The following is a 17,900-nucleotide window of genomic DNA, read 5'->3' as shown; positions in this document are numbered from 1 at the left end:
CATGTGCTAATTAACACTAAAGTGTAAAGACAAGTGGAGCTGAGGTTGATGGTGACGTCCTCAGCTCTCAGTCTGGACCACTTGTTGACACGCACACGTCTGTGAAGCCACGCAGCGAGCACGACTCCATCCTCCAGTTCCTTTTCTGCACTCAGAAACATGTCTGATGCAAACGGCTCAGACTGTGAGGTGAAGGGAAGCTGTGAACACCTGTTACATTACCTGCAGATACTGGCTGTGAACAATCTGCTAACACTGAAATAAAATACAAACTTCTACTTCCTGTGTGATATTTCTGCACATTACATGACTGTTTAAAACGACTGTTCTTCCAGCATCACTTTCTGATGAAGCCTCATTTATAAAAGATGTAATTAATGAATTTAGTCATCTTTAATAAATCACTTTATACATCAGTTACAAAGCAGGTTGTGGGAAATCCTGCTCCATCAGACGCTTTAGCTGTGTCCCAGATCAGGGGCTGCATCTGAAGAACGTTCATGTCACAGCAACTAGACCGTCCCATTTCAAAGGGTCCAACAGGAGGATCCTTTGTGGCCCAAACTATCACAACATTCATTGTAATGAAAATAATAAGGCGGCAAACAACACCAACAGAGAGCCTGAGGGTCACACCTGTAAATGTAAGTACTGGATTTCAGCTCAGGTCAACAGCTAACGGTACAACTGTTAAAACCAAGGGCCTCAAAACCTCAAGTTTTTGTGAGGAAAAGTTAGGTGTTGTCGAGGTTGCTAGGCGACAGGAACCGTGCTTTGCGACAGAAAAGTAACGGTGGAAACAACTGGTGACGTAAAGCAAAAATCCTCTGGACCAGATCGTCTCATTTCACTTCGGCCTCCAAAGGATGAAACTGCTGAATTGCGACAGCATTTGTCTTTTTATCTCTTCAAGAGGAGAAAGACTTCTCCACTGAGACGTCTCCAGTGGGATGTTTGACCACTGAACTTCTGGAAAACAGCTGCAGAACATCTGGACCAAAATCCATTTATGAACTGATTATTAACATTTACAGCTGCAGACTTGATGGATAAGTAAAGATAAAGTGAAGATCAGTGGTCAAACAGTTCACTAGAGATGTCTCACTAATGAATTAAAGAAATATAAAAAGCGTCTGCTGGAGGAGGATTTTACACAACCTGGCAACCCAGAAGTTCTTATTAAAGGCTGATAACTGATCTACAAAGCATTAGTAAATTAATAATAATAAATCCACACATTAAAGCTTAAAGACACTTTATAAATGGATCCTTACCAAGAAAGTGGTGCTGTTTTCTCTGTAATGTACAGTTAAATAATACAGAAACATGATAATATATCACATATATATTTAAAGTCCCTCTCTTTATATTTCTCGTCACGTGAAAGTTTCTCGTTGTTGATGTAAATGGTTTCCAACAGGACCACGTGATGAGGAAGCAGGTTACAGCAAAGGTTCAGGTTCAGGTTCAGGTTCAGGTTCAGGGAAGTTTATAGCTGAAGAGGAGCTGAGTGGAGATCGTTTTCCTTTCCAGTCATTTTTGTTCCTTTGTAATCTGCTTACAAGGCTCCTGTCACTGTTTTCTTCTTTTAAAGCTTCTCCTCTATGCTTCCTTGTCCTTTGATCTCTATCCTTCTTTGCTTCCTCCCCTCCTTGCTTCCTCACTCCCTAGTTGACAGGATCCACCACCAGGACTTTACACTCCCTCTTGGCGATCTTGTCCAGCGACAGCAGCGTTTTGTCCTGTGGCGGCAGGTAGAGCGGCCGACCAACTGGAGAGCCAACAGGCGGCGTGATGGCCCGTCGCTCCATGGCACTGCCCGTCCTGAAGTGCACGCACACACACACACACACACACACACACACACACACACACACATAAAACAGATATTATAGATGGCTGAAGTAAATCCTGTGGTATCATCGTCCACTCTGTCTGAACTCTCTGTGGTACCTCATGATGTGGGATCGAGACGGCTGCTGGTGGGAGAAGGACTGAGACCGACCCAGACTGGCCTGGTGTCGGTCCAACAGGTCTCGAACTGCTGGGCTGGATGGGCTGTTCTTACCTGGGTGGTGACAGGACAACAGTTAAACGCTTAAACTCCACCATTGTCTTATCTAAGCTCTGGTGGACACTGTTTCTGAACGACCTCAAACATATCTTTGACATTTCTCTACCGCAACAAAAGTAACAATGAAAACGAGACTCAAAGACTGAAAGTGGAAACTAGACTATAATTAAATGTTTTACATTCTTAATTCATTAATAAAAACTAAACAATGTAAAGATGGAATAATTACTATGTGAGTGCAAAGCCTTAATCATGACTGTAGCTCCTGGGTCCTGCAGCAGCCAATAATAATATCTGCTGCTCAGAAGCTGATCCATCTGTTTGACCTGTTGCAGTAACGTTAATAAGAAGAAGTAATGAAGAATCAGATTTATGGACTAAATTCATCTCCAGCTGAGAACAACTACAACATGCAGGCGAACTGACGCAACAAGCTTTGGTTTTTTGGTATAAAAACAAATAACATATATGTAAAAATTCTATATACTGATATACTGTAGCATGTTGGGGATAGGTGGGTGGAATTAGGGTTAGGGTTAATGTTACCCAGCATGCTCTGGGACGATGTGTTTACAGACACAAGTAGATTGTGTTCTTAATGTGGTGACTGGTTTTACTCTTCTTGAAAATACCTCTGCAATGTTTCTGGTAGCTTATAGTCCCATTATGGAAAAAGCATGTTACACCATGAGTGAAGTGAGCTGTACAGTTAATGACCTCCCTGGAGATCCAGTGTTTTACAGGCCTTGTTATGCTGACAGACAGCAGCCCCAGTAGTCGATCTAATTCTCAGCCTGAATTCTTCCCACAGTAAATCTTTTTTACTTTAATTTCTCATTCATTTTAAACATGTTTGTCTTCCCATTCTACAAAAGTGGTCTCAGACTTTTGGACCCTACTGTATCTAATATCAACATACACTGGCTTTGGGATGGATACATATTTTTCTGTACCATATGTCTATAAGCATATACATTGACACTGTATGGGGTAGAACTACATAAGTCAATATATGAATTTTTTTCTAATTTCTCAAATGCTTCATATATCATTTTACATATATATTTTATATGTTTTTTAATTCTATATTTATGTATATTTCATATATGGAAATTCAATATATTTACATATATTGCCTTTGTGTATGGGATAAGCTGATGCTGACATCTGGGGTCTGGTTGATTCAGCTGCACTCATTTATCTGTCTGGCCCTGTTACTTACTTTATTGGAACTGAAGCTGAAAAATGAAAAACAAAAAAAGAGGCAAACTGTCTCTGTTTATTGTTCTTACTTTATCTTTGGAGAATCAGAGCTGTGTATTTGCTTTGTAGTGTGTGACTGACACTTACACTAATAATGTTTGTCTCAATGTCTCTTGAAAATGAGATGTTACTGTCAGCATGACTTTTACCGGCTTAAATGAAGGAAAATTAAAAGTCTTACGTGACAGGGGCCGAGCATCAGGTGGAGGGTTGGAAACCGAGGCAGTGAACTGAAGCTTCAGCTTCATGTGCTGACTCAGCTGGAGTGAGACAGAGAAGAAGAAAACTGAAGAAACGTAATCGGATGTTCAGAGGCTGCAGGAAACCATCAGGCTTTGACACTTCATACATGAAATGCTTTTTATATTAACTAGTGTTAATTCATTAAAGAAAACTATGACTAAATATGTTCTTCAATGGCCTTTTCAGTTCAGTACCTCATACAGCCCTGGTCTGAGGATCTGGAAGGCCACGCTGAAGGACAGAGTGCTTCCTTTCCGACAGTGACCCAGGTTACTGAGAGGAGTGTGACAGACCACAGCAGCCAGCGCTGCGTCCTCACCCTGACCTCGACCTGAACACACACACGCACACACACACACACACACACACACACACACACACACACACACACACACACACACACACACACACAGTTTCAACATTTCTTTGGACATGTCGCTTCATTTCTGATGTTTTTACTGTGAGGTTATGTGGATTTTAAAAAATGTAACTGTTTCAGAAACAAATGAAATAATGTTTAGTTTTAGTTTTTAGTCTGAAATGATTCCAAAAGCTCAGCGATCACATAATCTGTTACATACACTCAGTGATATAAATCTAATCATCCTCACTCACACCTTCCCTGTCGCCTAACTCTGCCCAATATCAACAATCAAACTTGTATCCATCACATTTGACTTACTGCTGCGTCCTTTACTCTTACTTTAACCTTAAACTGAGTCTTAACACTTGCAGTGTAAACAGAGTTATGTCCCTATAACATCATTACACACGCTGACCCTCTGGAGTCCAGACCAGCCGTACAGCCAGGAAGTCCTGCAGGTTGTTGAGCAGAACGTATTTGACCTTGAAGTGCTCCTTCACCCTGACGGTGCTCGGACAGCTCGCCGTCATGACGAACCGTGGCCGGTCCAGACGGATGCTGGGCAGCCTGACAGGGAGAGGGAGGTGGAGAGGGGGGAGGATGGAGGGACAAGGTTAACTGTCCAACAGTGTCAGCTGTGAAGAGTGTCTGGGGTCAGTTCAAACTGAAGGTGCTTCAGTCTTTTGGTGGCCATGTCAAACAACCACTGGCAACCACACTTACCATACATTACGCCTGCATTCAAATTAATAAAAGCTGTTTACATTTGTGTGACATCAGAGCAGGTCTGCATTAAGACAACAGAACCTGTAGCACAGCTTTCCTGCACTGTTTTCTATAATATTTCGTTATCCAGCCATAGATGATGTTGAATCTGTTCTGGGCAGGGTTCTCTTTAACCCCAACATGAACAAAGGACGGAGTCTGCGTCGAGGACAGCTTGACAAGCACACCTGTCTGTAGCTAGCTATGACTAGTCACCTGTCAATAATCCCAGGACTATCCTCATATCCTGCTCCCCTCCTAGCTTGACCAGCTAAAGCCTTTGTCAACAGGTCACGTGCACAAAAAAGACAGAAAATATAGATGCAACAGCTGGTAGTTAAGCTAACTTCCACAGACAATCACCTGCTGGGGCCACAAAAGGCCAGCTAACTACATGATGGATGCAAACGGGCAACATCAGATCCTTTATGGGACAGAACACTGATCTGAGATGATGAGAGATATCACGTCCACTTCTGTTCTAACTGATGTCCATTTTTAGCTTGAACTAGCAGAGCACTGCTTGTCTTGCTCGTCCTGACAGGACGTCACTATCTTATTCTGTTTTGGCCGTACAGGCGACTCCCAACTTTGCCTGAAAAATAATCTTGCTTGGTCTTTACCTGTAGTGGGTGTAGATACAGTTGGTAAAAGGCATCTTGGGAGTTGACCACTGCAGCACAGCAACCAGGGGAACCTCCAGCCCCTGAAAATACATTAACACACACAGTGACATTCAACATACTGGGATGAAATAAAGAGAACATTGTGTCCACAAGAGGGAACTCATACTGGTGAAATACAGGATACCTGAAGCATGGAACTGGAGCCACAACTTGACCAAGACACACAATTAATGCATCTATTTATTTTCCAGTTTTATCTTCATTAGATTTCTTTCTCTTTAGGGTTCAGAACCAGTTTCGTGTCAGTGCTTCTTTAGTGCTCCCTGTGTGTTTTGTTTGACTAAATCCAACAGCAGACAATACACACTTAATTTCTCAACATGCAAGACACGACTGAAACATCATTTTCATGTGTTGACACAAAAAAAAAGAAAACAGTGTCTGAATGTAAGTTTGCTTTCAGGTTGATGTTACACACAAATTAATAAAGTGGGAAATGCTGATTATATGCACACAGTTTCAAAACAACAATTTAAATATGTAAAACTGTTTTCCAGTTTTAGATAATAAGCAGTGGAAATATGTTATGGGCCAAAATTGTAATTAAACGATTGAAACAAATCATGCTATTCATATAAGTGATCATGATTATCATGTTTACCATCGTCAGCCAACTCTCTCTATAATCGCCAGCTGAGTTATTTTCCCATCTCACTTTGTGTTTATTAAAATATTCAGCCTTTTTCAGAAAAACCTACACGTTTCTTGGCCAAGACAGGCACCACAACTAGTTCTATATCACAACATAAAACACAAAAAACAAAATGAAACTGTTAAGTCATAAATAAAAACAATAACTTTGCCAGAAACAACCCAAAGAGGTGCCTTTGAGACAACCACACAGACATGTCCAAACCTCGTTGGAGTCATCCTGCGGCATGTCATTGAGGTGCAGCTGGAACAAGAAGTCATGCTCCTCTAAAGCGCTGAGCATGCTGGGAAGGCGACAGGCCAGGCTGTCCACCCGGCAGAAAGACGCCATGCCGACCTCACCTGACTGGTGGCTGCAGAGCAGGAGAGGAAGCAGTGTGAGCTCCATCAGGTCAAACCATGAAACTCATGTGGACAGTCAGTCTGACAGGCTGACAAAATACTGCACGATGTAACAAAAGAGTTTAACAGAAGAAAACATCACAGAAACTAATTTAAGAAGTCATAATGTAGAAGACTAATGTACAATAACTTAATGTAACAGAAAGTAACAGAACATAGTGTAATGAAATTAAGCATAAGTGAGAGTACATAAAGTAACAGAAGGAGATTTTAGGCAACATAAAGAGCAGAACAGAATGTAACATAAAATAATCTGACATAATATAACAGAATGTAAAGTAACAGAACATAAACAGATGGCACCAAAACAGAACATATAGAGGCTGAACATAATGTAATAAAATATAACATAACAGAAGGTAACACAAGGTACAGTGATAGAACATAACGTGACAGAACATAACATAATAAAAGGTACTGCAACAGAACACAAGGTGACAGAGGGAAGAGCATTAGAACATAATGTGACAGAACATAATGTGAGAACGTAATGTAACAGTATGGAACATAGAGAGGCTAAATGTAATGTAATAAAATATAACAACAGAACACAAGGTAACACAGCTTACAGTCACAGAACATTGACAGAATGTAATATGATAGAAAGTAAGATAACAGTATAAAGTAATAGAACATAAGAGAACGTAAGGTAACAGAACGTAACGTGACAAAAGGTAACGTAACAGTGAAATGTAATAAAATGTAACAAAATGTGATGGAACAGAAAGTTTTGTAACATAAGTCAACAGAACGTAAAATAATAAAATGGAATATAACAGATTGAAAATTTGACAAGTGGTACAAAATGTAATGGAATAAAACTTATCGCAACACAAAGTAATGTAATAAAAGTAACATCATGAAATATAATGTAACATGAGATTATGTCATGTATAATTATGGAACACAACATCATGATAACATACTGTAACAGATTCACTGTGCAACGTAACACAACATGTAATGTGTTGGGACTCAGCATAGTGGAACATAACATCATAATAATCATAATCAAAGCGCTCAAAACATGTAATACCCCAACATCATGACAACATAATGACTTGTACTATAAACTACATAAAATACGTCATTACTTGAATATAACAAAAGACCAACCACATAAAAAACATCATCATCTTAACACATTGTATTTCAGTGTAACAGGGTGAAATGTGATATATTACAAGTATACACATATTACGACATAAGATACAAGTAAAACAACGTAAGACGTCAGACATGACAGAACTCAACTTTACAGGAACACGTTTCTGTACGTACCACACATTGTCCACCAGCAATACGGAGCCGTCTGGCATCATGGGAAGGTAGGAGGCGTTCAGGTTTGGTAAAATCCGAACATCCCGAACACTCACCTCCTCCTGGGAAGACTCATTCAACACTGATGGGGCGGCAGACAGAAGAAAGATAATAGTATTTTATAGAATTTATTTGAATTGAATTGATTTATTTTATCTTAGATAATGATTTTAATGCATTTTAAGTGGATTTATACTCTTAAGAGGGTATTTTATATACTCTTAAATTTTGCAACAGTTTTTGGTGTTTGTATTTTCTATGTTTTTATGCTGCCTCAGGTCTCCCCTGAGATTTGAAGTTATTGAAACTATTGGAACAAAATAACATGTAGGAAATTTCTATTGTGGTTCAAATATTTGTTTTACGATGTGCAGTAAAGTGATTTATAAAATTAGTTGTTTTATGATTAAACTCAGATAACTGATCATCACAACACAATAGATGCAACTGTACCAGTTTACAGATTTAAAATCATTTGAATTCAAATAAAATGTATTTATTTAATTAATACAATTTATTAAATAATTTTATAAATATCTATTATATCTATAGTTATTTTGGGGTCTTCATTAGATAGGACAGTGTAGAGTGACAGGAAATGAAGGGAGAGAGGGGGGAATGACATGCAGCAAAGTGTTGAGCCAGCAAAACCTGCCTGGAACAAATCAAACTTATAAAAGAAAATCTGAATAGTCACATGAAAGAGAGAGAGAGAGAGAGGAGCCTGGTTTCCTTCCCTGGTTCAGAGAGGAAGAGAAACCTGATTAACACAACCATGTGTGCTGGGAAACTCTGACAACAACCAGGTTTCCAAACTCCTGTGAGAGCAGTATTGATTTCTTTATTTCCATCTTTGCTCTTGTTTCTTTAATTCATGTGAATGAAGTTGCTGAATGATCAGATTCATTTCCTCTGCTCTGTTCCCTATGACAGGTCTGGTGTGAATCTAACATAAGAAGTGATGAAAACATGATGTCCTACCTTTGAGGACAACGAGGTGTCTCCCAGAGACAGTCATCTGCTTACAGCGGACAGTTGGAGGCGGCAGGACTGTCAGGGTGGTGCTCACTGTAGACGAGGAGAGGAAGGTTTTTTTCCTTCAACAGTCACTTGTGATGATTTTAACAATGTATGGATACAATACAGCTCTCGGCAATGAAACAAAGAAAAATAAATAACAGGAGGCCACACTGTCTTATAATGAGTAGAGAAATACCACAAAGTTAAACTCAGGACAGATATATTAATCAAAAGACATGTGTATCTATTACATATGAGGATGTAGGTGTACACAGACACCTTTGAGTCCCATATACATTTACACACATTTGTACATACATGAAACAAGACATGGGTATATCAGATGAAACAAATGTCTGCTCTGATGTATGGTAAGAAGGGATTCGAAATCTCAATGTGAAAAGTAACTGAGGATGTTGAGAGACAGATTCTGAGCCAGCTCGCTAGACAAAGCTCTTTGACTGTAGAAAATGTTTTTTTCTGTGTTTATTGTGGCTTAAAAACTGCATCAGGAACAGCCAGTAATAAGGGCAAGTGATTCAATCCATTATCAATCCCCAAAATCATGCTTATTATTTCATTTGAGATCTTGTGCCAGAATTTCCAATTCAATTGACATGTCCATAACACGGCATAACGTGCTGCCCTCAGTTTGTGCATTTAGGACATGATGAAGCGAGTCTTTTTTCCCTTTTTGTGCTTCAAACTTAACATAGTTCATCATGTAAACATCTTTGTTTTCTGTGCTGTGTGGGGTCTCAGACTTGAGACATCTTCAAGGATTTAATGACCTGGTCAATATCTACTTTTAGTCTTTTCCATGTTAACGCATGCTGAGAGCTTTGTGCCCTCATACTAAAACACAGTGGTTTTATTTTTCAGTGCTTCCCTGTATTTTGAATCTCATAAAACAGAATGGCCTACATGGAGGGAACGTGCTGCCCCAGTGTGTGTACAACGGGTACTACAAGTGGCACAGTGATACAGTGACACGTAAAGTTATCTGCCTATTTACTCACCAAATTTAATGATGTAACTTTTTTAAGAGAAGCATCTGAGGGTGAAGACATGATTTTACAGGTAATGTTAATGTTAGAGGTGGGAAACAGATTCTGTGATGAGGATGCTCACAAGTGTAGAAGTAAAAATGAGTGTGTATTGTACCCTGAGCCTTGAAGGTGTTCAGGTCGTGTCTGAAGGTGTGTGTTGGTTCTCGTTGCTGCAGGACACTCAGGTAACCAAGTTCCTGCACCTCTGCTTTCTCCGCCTCTCTCTTCCACACTGTGACCATCACCTGAACACAGACAGAACAAAATTACTGTCTAAAGAAACTATACTGAGTCTTATCCACAACTAGAGTCAGGTATCGCTAACAGAACAAGCAAACCCCAGGACACCATGTTGTGATGAGCCCATGACCAGTTTTCTGGATTGCATCTGAGTTTGCTAACAGATTTCAGATTTCACAAACTCTAAGAGAGAAGAGCCTTGGGCCTTCAAGGTGACAGACAGGCCGACTGACAGGTGTTCCTCCTGACCTTGACTTTTAGGGTGCTGACAGGGAGTTTGTCCAGAGAGACGGTGAGGGGGAAGATCACTTCATCCGTCAAAACCACCGGCTCGTCCAGAGGAGACTGACATGGAGAAACAGAAATCATCATGGTTTTCAACTCTCAATGAGCAGCAGTCAACCCTCAGAGGGACACAGAGACGTAACCATCATAAATCAGTAAAATTAAGTGACGTTGTCTGATGCATTCCAAGGCCTCCGGAGGGAGATGCTGGGTACAGCATGGCCCTGAAGGTCGCTTGTAACTCATTCCCATTGTAGTGCAGCGTGTTAGCATGGTGACATTTAGTATTAGCACTAAACAAAAAGTACAGCTGAGGCTGATGAGACTGTTGTTAAGTCCTGAGGATGATTGATCACAAACTGAAGTGTTGGACAAATTACAAATTTCACCTGATGATGGTGCTAGAGGAAAAGTCAGATGATCACCAAAGTTTATACAATTCATCCTGAGGGGATCATGAATGGCTGAACCAGCTTTTATAGCAATCAATCAAACAGTTGTCAAGACAAGCCACTGGATAAGTTAAAACCTTCCATCTATTTAGTTGAATTTGAGATTTTTCTGCAGGTGGTGCTACAGGATAATTCAAGAGGTCACCAAAGTCGTTGAGATCCATCATCTGGGGAACGTGAATGTCTGTCCAAAATGTCATGGCAATCTATACAATAGCTGTTTAGATATTTCAGTTTGACCAAGAGTGGAGGACTGGCTGACTGACATTGCCATCCCTAGAGCCATGCTCTAACAAATACAATATTTTATAGTTGCTGGACTTGCTGTCCTGCTCTCTGGCCTGTCAACCTGAGCATGGACACCACTGTACCTGAACAGGTGCCCTGCGGAACTCCCTCGAAGCCGTCCCAGATGAATTGTGGATGAGTAGTGGTTTGCAGTCCCTGAAGCTCCGACACCGGGAGTCCACCCTGCTGCCGAGCGCCGCAATTGCCGCCTCTGCTGCTGCAATGTAGTCCTCCTCGCCGTCTTCGTTGGCCTCGTCCCCGCTGCTCTGGTAGTCATGGGGATGCTGGTGGTGATTGCCTCGGTGGCGGTTGCTCTCACCTGGACTCACACTGGCCACAGCGCACAGAGAACCGGCCAGCTCCCTCCACGCCCGGCTACTGGCTGACTCTGTTCCAAAACCTGCTGCAGTGCCGTCACTGTCCACTGGAAAAGGCACATAGTGCTTTTTATAGATAATTTTTTATTGGCCCTTTTAACATAACACATAAAAACACAATTATCATGGGGAATCTTGATAGCTGTGTTTGGGGGGTGTGTGTGTGTGTGAGTGTGTGAGTGTGTTGGGGGGGGGGGGGGGGGGGGGTAATCTACCAGATGTATTATGTAATTCTTAAAAGGTTCATTAATCATAGCTGTATCCCATTGTAACCTACCATTATCATCTCTAGTTGCTGGAATTATCTGCCTCTTTTCTATCTGTTCTAGTCTATGAGCCAGCATCCTTCCAGCCTTGTCTCCAGTTTCGAACACATCTTGTGCAAACGGAAAAGAGCAAATACTATCTCTTGATGTATAAGCCTCTGTAAGTCCGCCCTGGTGGTGAGGACTAAAAAGGCAAACAGTAAATACAATTCACACGTGTAAATTCACACGTGTCAGAATCCTCACTGGAAACACTCATTCCATAAACCTTGAACCCTAATCATTTCTCTGCTGGTTTTCCCATATACTCTTGTGTTTTACCCTTGGTTTGGTCCACATTTGGTCCAACGTTTTCTGGTGGTTTAACATTAGTTTGTTCCAGTATTCTCTGGTGATTTAGCCCTTGTTTTGATTATCGCTGTAGGATGGAGTCAGCTTTATCTGGCTGCTAATTCTCTGATGGTAACACCTGCGTTTTTGTTTTTTTGTCCAAATCTTTTACTAATTTAATCTGTTCTTCATTTCATGTCTGATCCTGTATTATGATCAGGTTTGTTTTAACAATAACTACAAATCTGTTTTGCACTTCACAGGTCATAAGGTGTATTAGAAATATACTGGGTTGCATTTTATAGTACTTTCCCCTACTCTGGTACTACAAGTGTATATTCTGAGTAGAGTCAGGTGTCAGGAATGAAAACATTAAGCAATATACATGACACATCCTTCACAAATTCTGATGCAACTGCAGAATTCCCCTGCATGTTAAAAACATCATATACTGTCCGACCTTCACCTGCATTCTAGGAAAAATGAGGCTCCATGATAATCACAGTTCGGTTTTATGGGATGAAAGGTATACTCACTGTTACATCACACATAAATATTAAGGGGTATTTCATGAATATCAAATATGGACTTGTGATGCTGTAAACTACTGATTAAAACACACTGATTCCCTGTATGAACATAACAGCCACAACAAAAATGCGTGGGGGCATCTGTGTCCCCACAACCCTTTCATCCAGAGCCAAATGGGCGTCATCCTCTCGCCCCCCCCGCCCCCGCCCCCGCCTCACCGGGAGAGCGCTCGGTCGGCGTCGTCCCAGCGTCTTTGCAGCGCAGCACCAGGAGGAAGCGGACCGTCTCACCCAGGTAGAGGTGGCTCCGGCGGGGGAGGGTGCGGTAGCGGGCCGGGTCCGACAGATCCGTGATGGGCACCGCCGGGAAATACATGAAATACTCGCACTGCGACTCCATCATCTGCACCATGGCGACGGCCGGAGGAGGCTGAGCGAGCAGAAGCAGGACCAGAGTCAAAGCTCAGAGGCACGAACAATGACACTTCCTGCCCCACTATCAAAATAAGAGCACGGACTAAAACACACAGAGCTGAAGAATTTGACGATTGCGCCTCTCAGTGGCCATATCATGACAGACACACGGAATGGAGCTAAAACAAAAACAAAAACAAGTCAGGCACAGCTCTAACAAAAGGCAGGGGAATATCAAAATTACTTTCAAAATACACACAATACAATTAACTACAATAGCTACATACAATAACCAAAACACAGTATTATAGTATGGAAAAATTGTGGTAAATAAAATAATAAAATGGTTTAGGCTGGTCTTCATTGAATCAGAATCAGTTTTATTGCCAAGTATGTTTCCACATACAAGGAATTTGTGCTGGTGTTTGGTGCAAAACAGTGACATAAATCAACTTAGAGTAAAATTACAGGTAAAATTAAAAGTTAAAATTAAATTAAAATTAGATTGAAATAAAATATTTACATCAAAGATGTGGGATATTTACAATAATAATAAAAACATGGGAAATGTAGTGCATTTCCCATGGCTGGTCGATAACGCGGGGTTACGGAGAACGACACGGAGCTCTGTTATTGGCTGAATGAGCCTCCCAGCGCTGACGTCACCCAGTTACCGTTGGCGCAGGTGCGTTTCTGCCTCAGCGATGACTTTCGCTCACCGTCGCCATTTTGTTCTTGCGCGGGCAGAAGAGCTGAACGTCGCTCAAAGTGAACAAATCTTTGAGCTAGCTGCGTAAGTTTGTTTTTTAATCATATATGTTCTCATTTAGTGTAGCGAGGACAGGGGACACCAGGCCAACTGCAGGTGAGATTACAAATGTAAGTAAGAACATCAGCTAGCTGCTTTTGAAACTTCCCTCAGTTGTCAGTTTATTAGGAACACCTAGCTAAACCTAAGGCACCGTAATCCAACAGCCCTGCAGTAAATGTTCCTTCATGAAGGTTATAATGTCCAGTTTTTGTTGACACTGGCTGAGTAAGGCTGCAGTTGATGGTGCTGTTTAACTACATTGTGTTACGGAGAGGTTTGTCTGTTGTTTAGCCTACCCTCTTAAATTTGAATTGGATGGACAAAATAATAGGAACACCTGTCAACCATAGAGGAATTACATGTCAGACGATTTAGGGTACTTATGCTTCATTTTAGTCTTATTTTCCAAATTATTTTTCTTCATACTTATACATTTAGAAGAAACTATTATATATTTTACTCCACTAAATTTGTCAGACCTATAGTGCATAGTTACTATTTACTTTGCTAATTTAAAACATGACCAAACATGATCATTATAAAAATATGATGCAGTTGCAGATAAAACAACCATAAATGTCTAAAGAAAGTAAAAGAAGCTTCACCAACTACAACATGAAAATTCTACTTATGATATATAAATCAAATAATATATTACATAAAAATGTAACTCTGAGGCCCTAGATTTTGTTGACAGTACCTACTACTTTTAATGACGTGACATTTTGAATGAATGACACATTGAATGAACTTTCACTCAAAATAGTTACTTTGTAGTGTCTCCTCTTTTACTTTAGTAAAAGATCAGAAAATGACCACTGAAAATGATATATAAATAAATAATTAGGATTACAAAAATACTAAAATAAAATGGAAGCTTAAAATAAGCTAAAATGGAATAAAACTTAATAAAAAGAAGAATAAAAGGTTACAGGGCAGGGAAGATGAAACGCTCAAAATGAATGAAATGAAGCATACATTTAAATGGACATGGAATCTTTTTAAATTAACTAAAACACTTTTTTTTTTTTTTGCTTGCTGACCCCTTGCACAGCAGCACATCGCTCTACGTCTGTGCCAATGCTCCTGGCTGCTTCTCTAAACTGGCAGCGTGCTGATCTGAATCTACTGCAGGTAACACACTGACTATGCATGAGTACCTCACACAACCCCATGTCAAATGACCCAATGGTTTTTTTTTTTGTTTTTTTTTATGATAATGTTAAGGCCTAGGCAGTCTGTCTTTTATGGGCCAAGAAAACAGGCGCATCAACAGAAAATACTGAGTGAGGCAGTTTTAAGTTGTTGGTGCTCACCTTCAGAGCCTTGCATGGCAAAACACCCCAATACATTGCTAACCTCCTCCTACCTTACATGATCAGGATCTTAGATCTTCTGATCAAAAATTACTGGCCATCCCTCAAACCTGCTATATAAACCGTGGCACCCAAATTGTGGAATGCTGTCCCCCTTTCCTTGCGATCCATAGATTCCATTGACATCTTTTTAAAGCGGCTACAAACACTTTTATTCAGAAAGGCTTTTGGTTAGTTTGTCTGAATACCTCCTCCTTTGTATTTTAGTGCTCTGTATTTATTGCATTGCTATTGTCTTATTTCTTTAAATTTTGTACTTGGTTTTTATGATGTATGGCACTTAATGATTCTTTATCTGTGAAAGGTGCTATATAAATAAACTTTACTCACTTAAGTTTTCAGTTTTCGCCCCTGCATAGATAAAAAATTATCCAGCAAAGCACCTAACACTACCAAGTCTGAGGTTTATATGAGTAAGAGGGCAGGTCTCTGTCACGCTCACGGTGGGGATTGATTAAGGCCTCAACAGCAAAATAAGTTATAACTTGATGACTGTGACTCTGCAGGCCAGGTGACAAATATCTCACAAGCATTGCCACTTTTTCTGTAACTCTCCTGTCATTTCTGAATTAAAACCATGAAGAACATAATGGACATCTCCTTCTGAATGACAAAAATCCATTATTTATAACTGATAGATAAAGTCAGCAATGTCAATCAGTTATCATTTTACCAGTTATATGCAAAAGTCTCCAAAGGACATTTATCTGATTTGTTTGTGAATCATCTTATCAGGGACATTGAGGCACCAGCAGCAGCTGCAGTGACAGACAGCTGGAGGCAGGTGGAGCTACAGGCTCTCAGGTGAGCTCTTGTGGTAATCGCTGTTGGTCTGGCTTAAATAAAATCATGTAGTTTTAATGATACTTTTAAGACACAGTACTTTACAGGTAGGAGTGAATTTTCATCTGTTGGTTAAAATATAGTTGACACACAGGAATAAAAGTGTAGTAGTGTGAATGTAGACTCAGTCAGAAATCAGCTGTTAATGGTCGACCCATTTGCAAATAGAGCAAATTATATGACAATGACATGGTAATTTAGAAATCATCAAACTTGTGAAAACACCTAATGTGACTCTTATAATCAAGAGCACATGTTTGAATTGTTTTTGCTGACCGAGGAAGATGGCACACAGATGCGTCTGTGCTGACTGCAACTTCTCAGATGAAAGCAGTGAGGACAGCAAGGAACACGGTCTCCATTTTGAGCTTCGACTTGATCCTGCTGAGGATGTTTGTGATGAGTAAGTAAATTATTTTACATCTGTTGGCTCTGTACAGGCATAGCACATCATATCACTTTGTACAGCTAAAACTTCTATCATAAAGCAGCCAAAGCAGCTATAACGTCTTGGCAGCAGATTGTAAAACTGTATCATGTCATACACAATGTAGAAAGCAAAGTGAACTCATTACCTGTAAACTAAAGTTAGAAAGAGTGATTCAAAATTCTCATTCTTTCCAGTTTACCCTCTCAGTCTTTGCTCCATTCTGTTATTGTCATGCATTAATGTCCAGAGCAGCTCTCTTACTGTTGAATTATTTTATGTGTCATCAACATATCAGCTCCTGTAGTGTAATAATCGGTGCCACAGAAGTTAGACTGTAATATTCATTTGAGCCAACTAAATCAGACTCATGGAGGTTAGTCTCATTAGTAGCTATACTAATGCATATGTCAGGTGTAAATGATCAAAATACTTTGAAATAGATAGATTCCCTCTGATGCAATCACTCATAACAAACGAAAAGAGTAAAAATAAGTTACACATGCTTACAGTGCTGAATGTATAAATGAACTGAAACTAAAATATTGTGATAAAAAAATAGTTGAACATATGATGAAACTGCAACTGGTCAAATTTTTTTTCATTCATTGCAAAGCTCTATGTCAGCCTAGAGAGGAACCACTGTCATGGAAGACAGACAGTGATGACGATGCCGCACCACCACCACTGAGTGACCCAGATGAGGACAGAGTAAATAATGCCAGTGGAGGAAGCTCAGTGCATGACAGACTGTTCTGGGGCCTGTAAAGCATTATACTACCCCTGCAGAAGTCTTTGTGTAGATGAATGTATGGTGCCTTGCAAAGGAGATACAGGCATGAGGCAGTACATGAGGAACAAACCAACCAAGTTTCAAGTTTGTCACAGGCCAAGGAATCTCTTGTGATTCTGTTATGTGATTGACACTGATTTTCAGAAGGTACTTGGATTTTGGATAACATGTACATGGACAATTTCTATGCAAGCCCAAAGCCTTTCAAGGGCACGTTTGCCTGTAGGTTTTCCTGCTTGTGGACGCAGAACTGGAGAAAGAAGTCAACTGCAGAATGTACTGCTGGACACAAGACCTGTGCATATTGCTGGATGCATAGGTTAAAGCAAACAAAACCCCTTTGGAATTCCAAAGCATGTGATATCTACCTTTGCCCTCAATAGACAAAAACAGTGTTGAGGCTTGGCATTTTGATCAGGACTTATAAGATAGAACTTTACTCATCTCATAGGAATTTTTTCTGCTGGATGCTGCTCAAATTTTGTATTATTCCAGTAATTTAATGTGATTGCACTTTCCATTCATCAAAATATTATTTATTTTATGTTTGGGGTTGAATGCATTTTCAATAAACTGTGAAAAGTCCATTTTTGTCTCTTCTCCTTCTTCTTCAGTTAGGGCACCACCTTTG

General features: G+C 40.2%; 1 protein-coding gene and 2 long non-coding RNA genes across 4 annotated transcripts; 2 read left to right on the top strand and 1 right to left on the bottom strand.

Annotated features, from left to right (window-relative positions):
- Window positions 1-1,238: 1,238 nt before the first annotated feature.
- Window positions 1,239-13,243, bottom strand: LOC139637563 (trafficking protein particle complex subunit 14-like). The gene is made up of 13 exons (XM_071506368.1): window positions 12,825-13,243; window positions 11,186-11,526; window positions 10,327-10,422; window positions 9,953-10,082; window positions 8,750-8,836; window positions 7,730-7,850; window positions 6,252-6,399; window positions 5,333-5,415; window positions 4,360-4,511; window positions 3,775-3,911; window positions 3,519-3,597; window positions 1,954-2,068; window positions 1,239-1,824 (listed from the first exon to the last, which is right to left on the bottom strand). Exons 1-13 carry the CDS (start codon window positions 13,015-13,017, stop codon window positions 1,668-1,670), a joined length of 1,839 nt encoding a protein of 612 aa, XP_071362469.1. The 5' UTR covers window positions 13,018-13,243; the 3' UTR covers window positions 1,239-1,667.
- A 376-nt stretch (window positions 13,244-13,619) lies between these two features.
- Window positions 13,620-16,352, top strand: LOC139637676 (uncharacterized). 2 transcript variants are annotated; one of them, XR_011694663.1, is made up of 3 exons: window positions 13,620-13,898; window positions 14,888-14,964; window positions 15,942-16,352. It is a non-coding gene; the product is annotated as an uncharacterized lncRNA (long non-coding RNA). The 2 variants fall into 2 exon arrangements; XR_011694662.1 differs by having other exon boundaries at window positions 14,885-14,964.
- A 3-nt stretch (window positions 16,353-16,355) lies between these two features.
- On the top strand, window positions 16,356-17,854 carry LOC139637678 (uncharacterized). The gene is made up of 2 exons (XR_011694665.1): window positions 16,356-16,452; window positions 17,104-17,854. It is a non-coding gene; the product is annotated as an uncharacterized lncRNA (long non-coding RNA).
- Window positions 17,855-17,900: the final 46 nt, after the last annotated feature.

Source organism: Trachinotus anak, unplaced genomic scaffold, assembly GCF_046630095.1.
Source record: "Trachinotus anak isolate AG129_WGS33_773 ecotype Australia unplaced genomic scaffold, CSIRO_AGI_Tana_v1 ptg000020l, whole genome shotgun sequence".
Classification (NCBI taxonomy): Eukaryota; Metazoa; Chordata; class Actinopteri; order Carangiformes; family Carangidae; genus Trachinotus; species Trachinotus anak.
The sequence above is the reverse complement of the archived record's forward strand: the minus strand, read 5'-3'. Positions and strand labels throughout refer to the sequence as shown.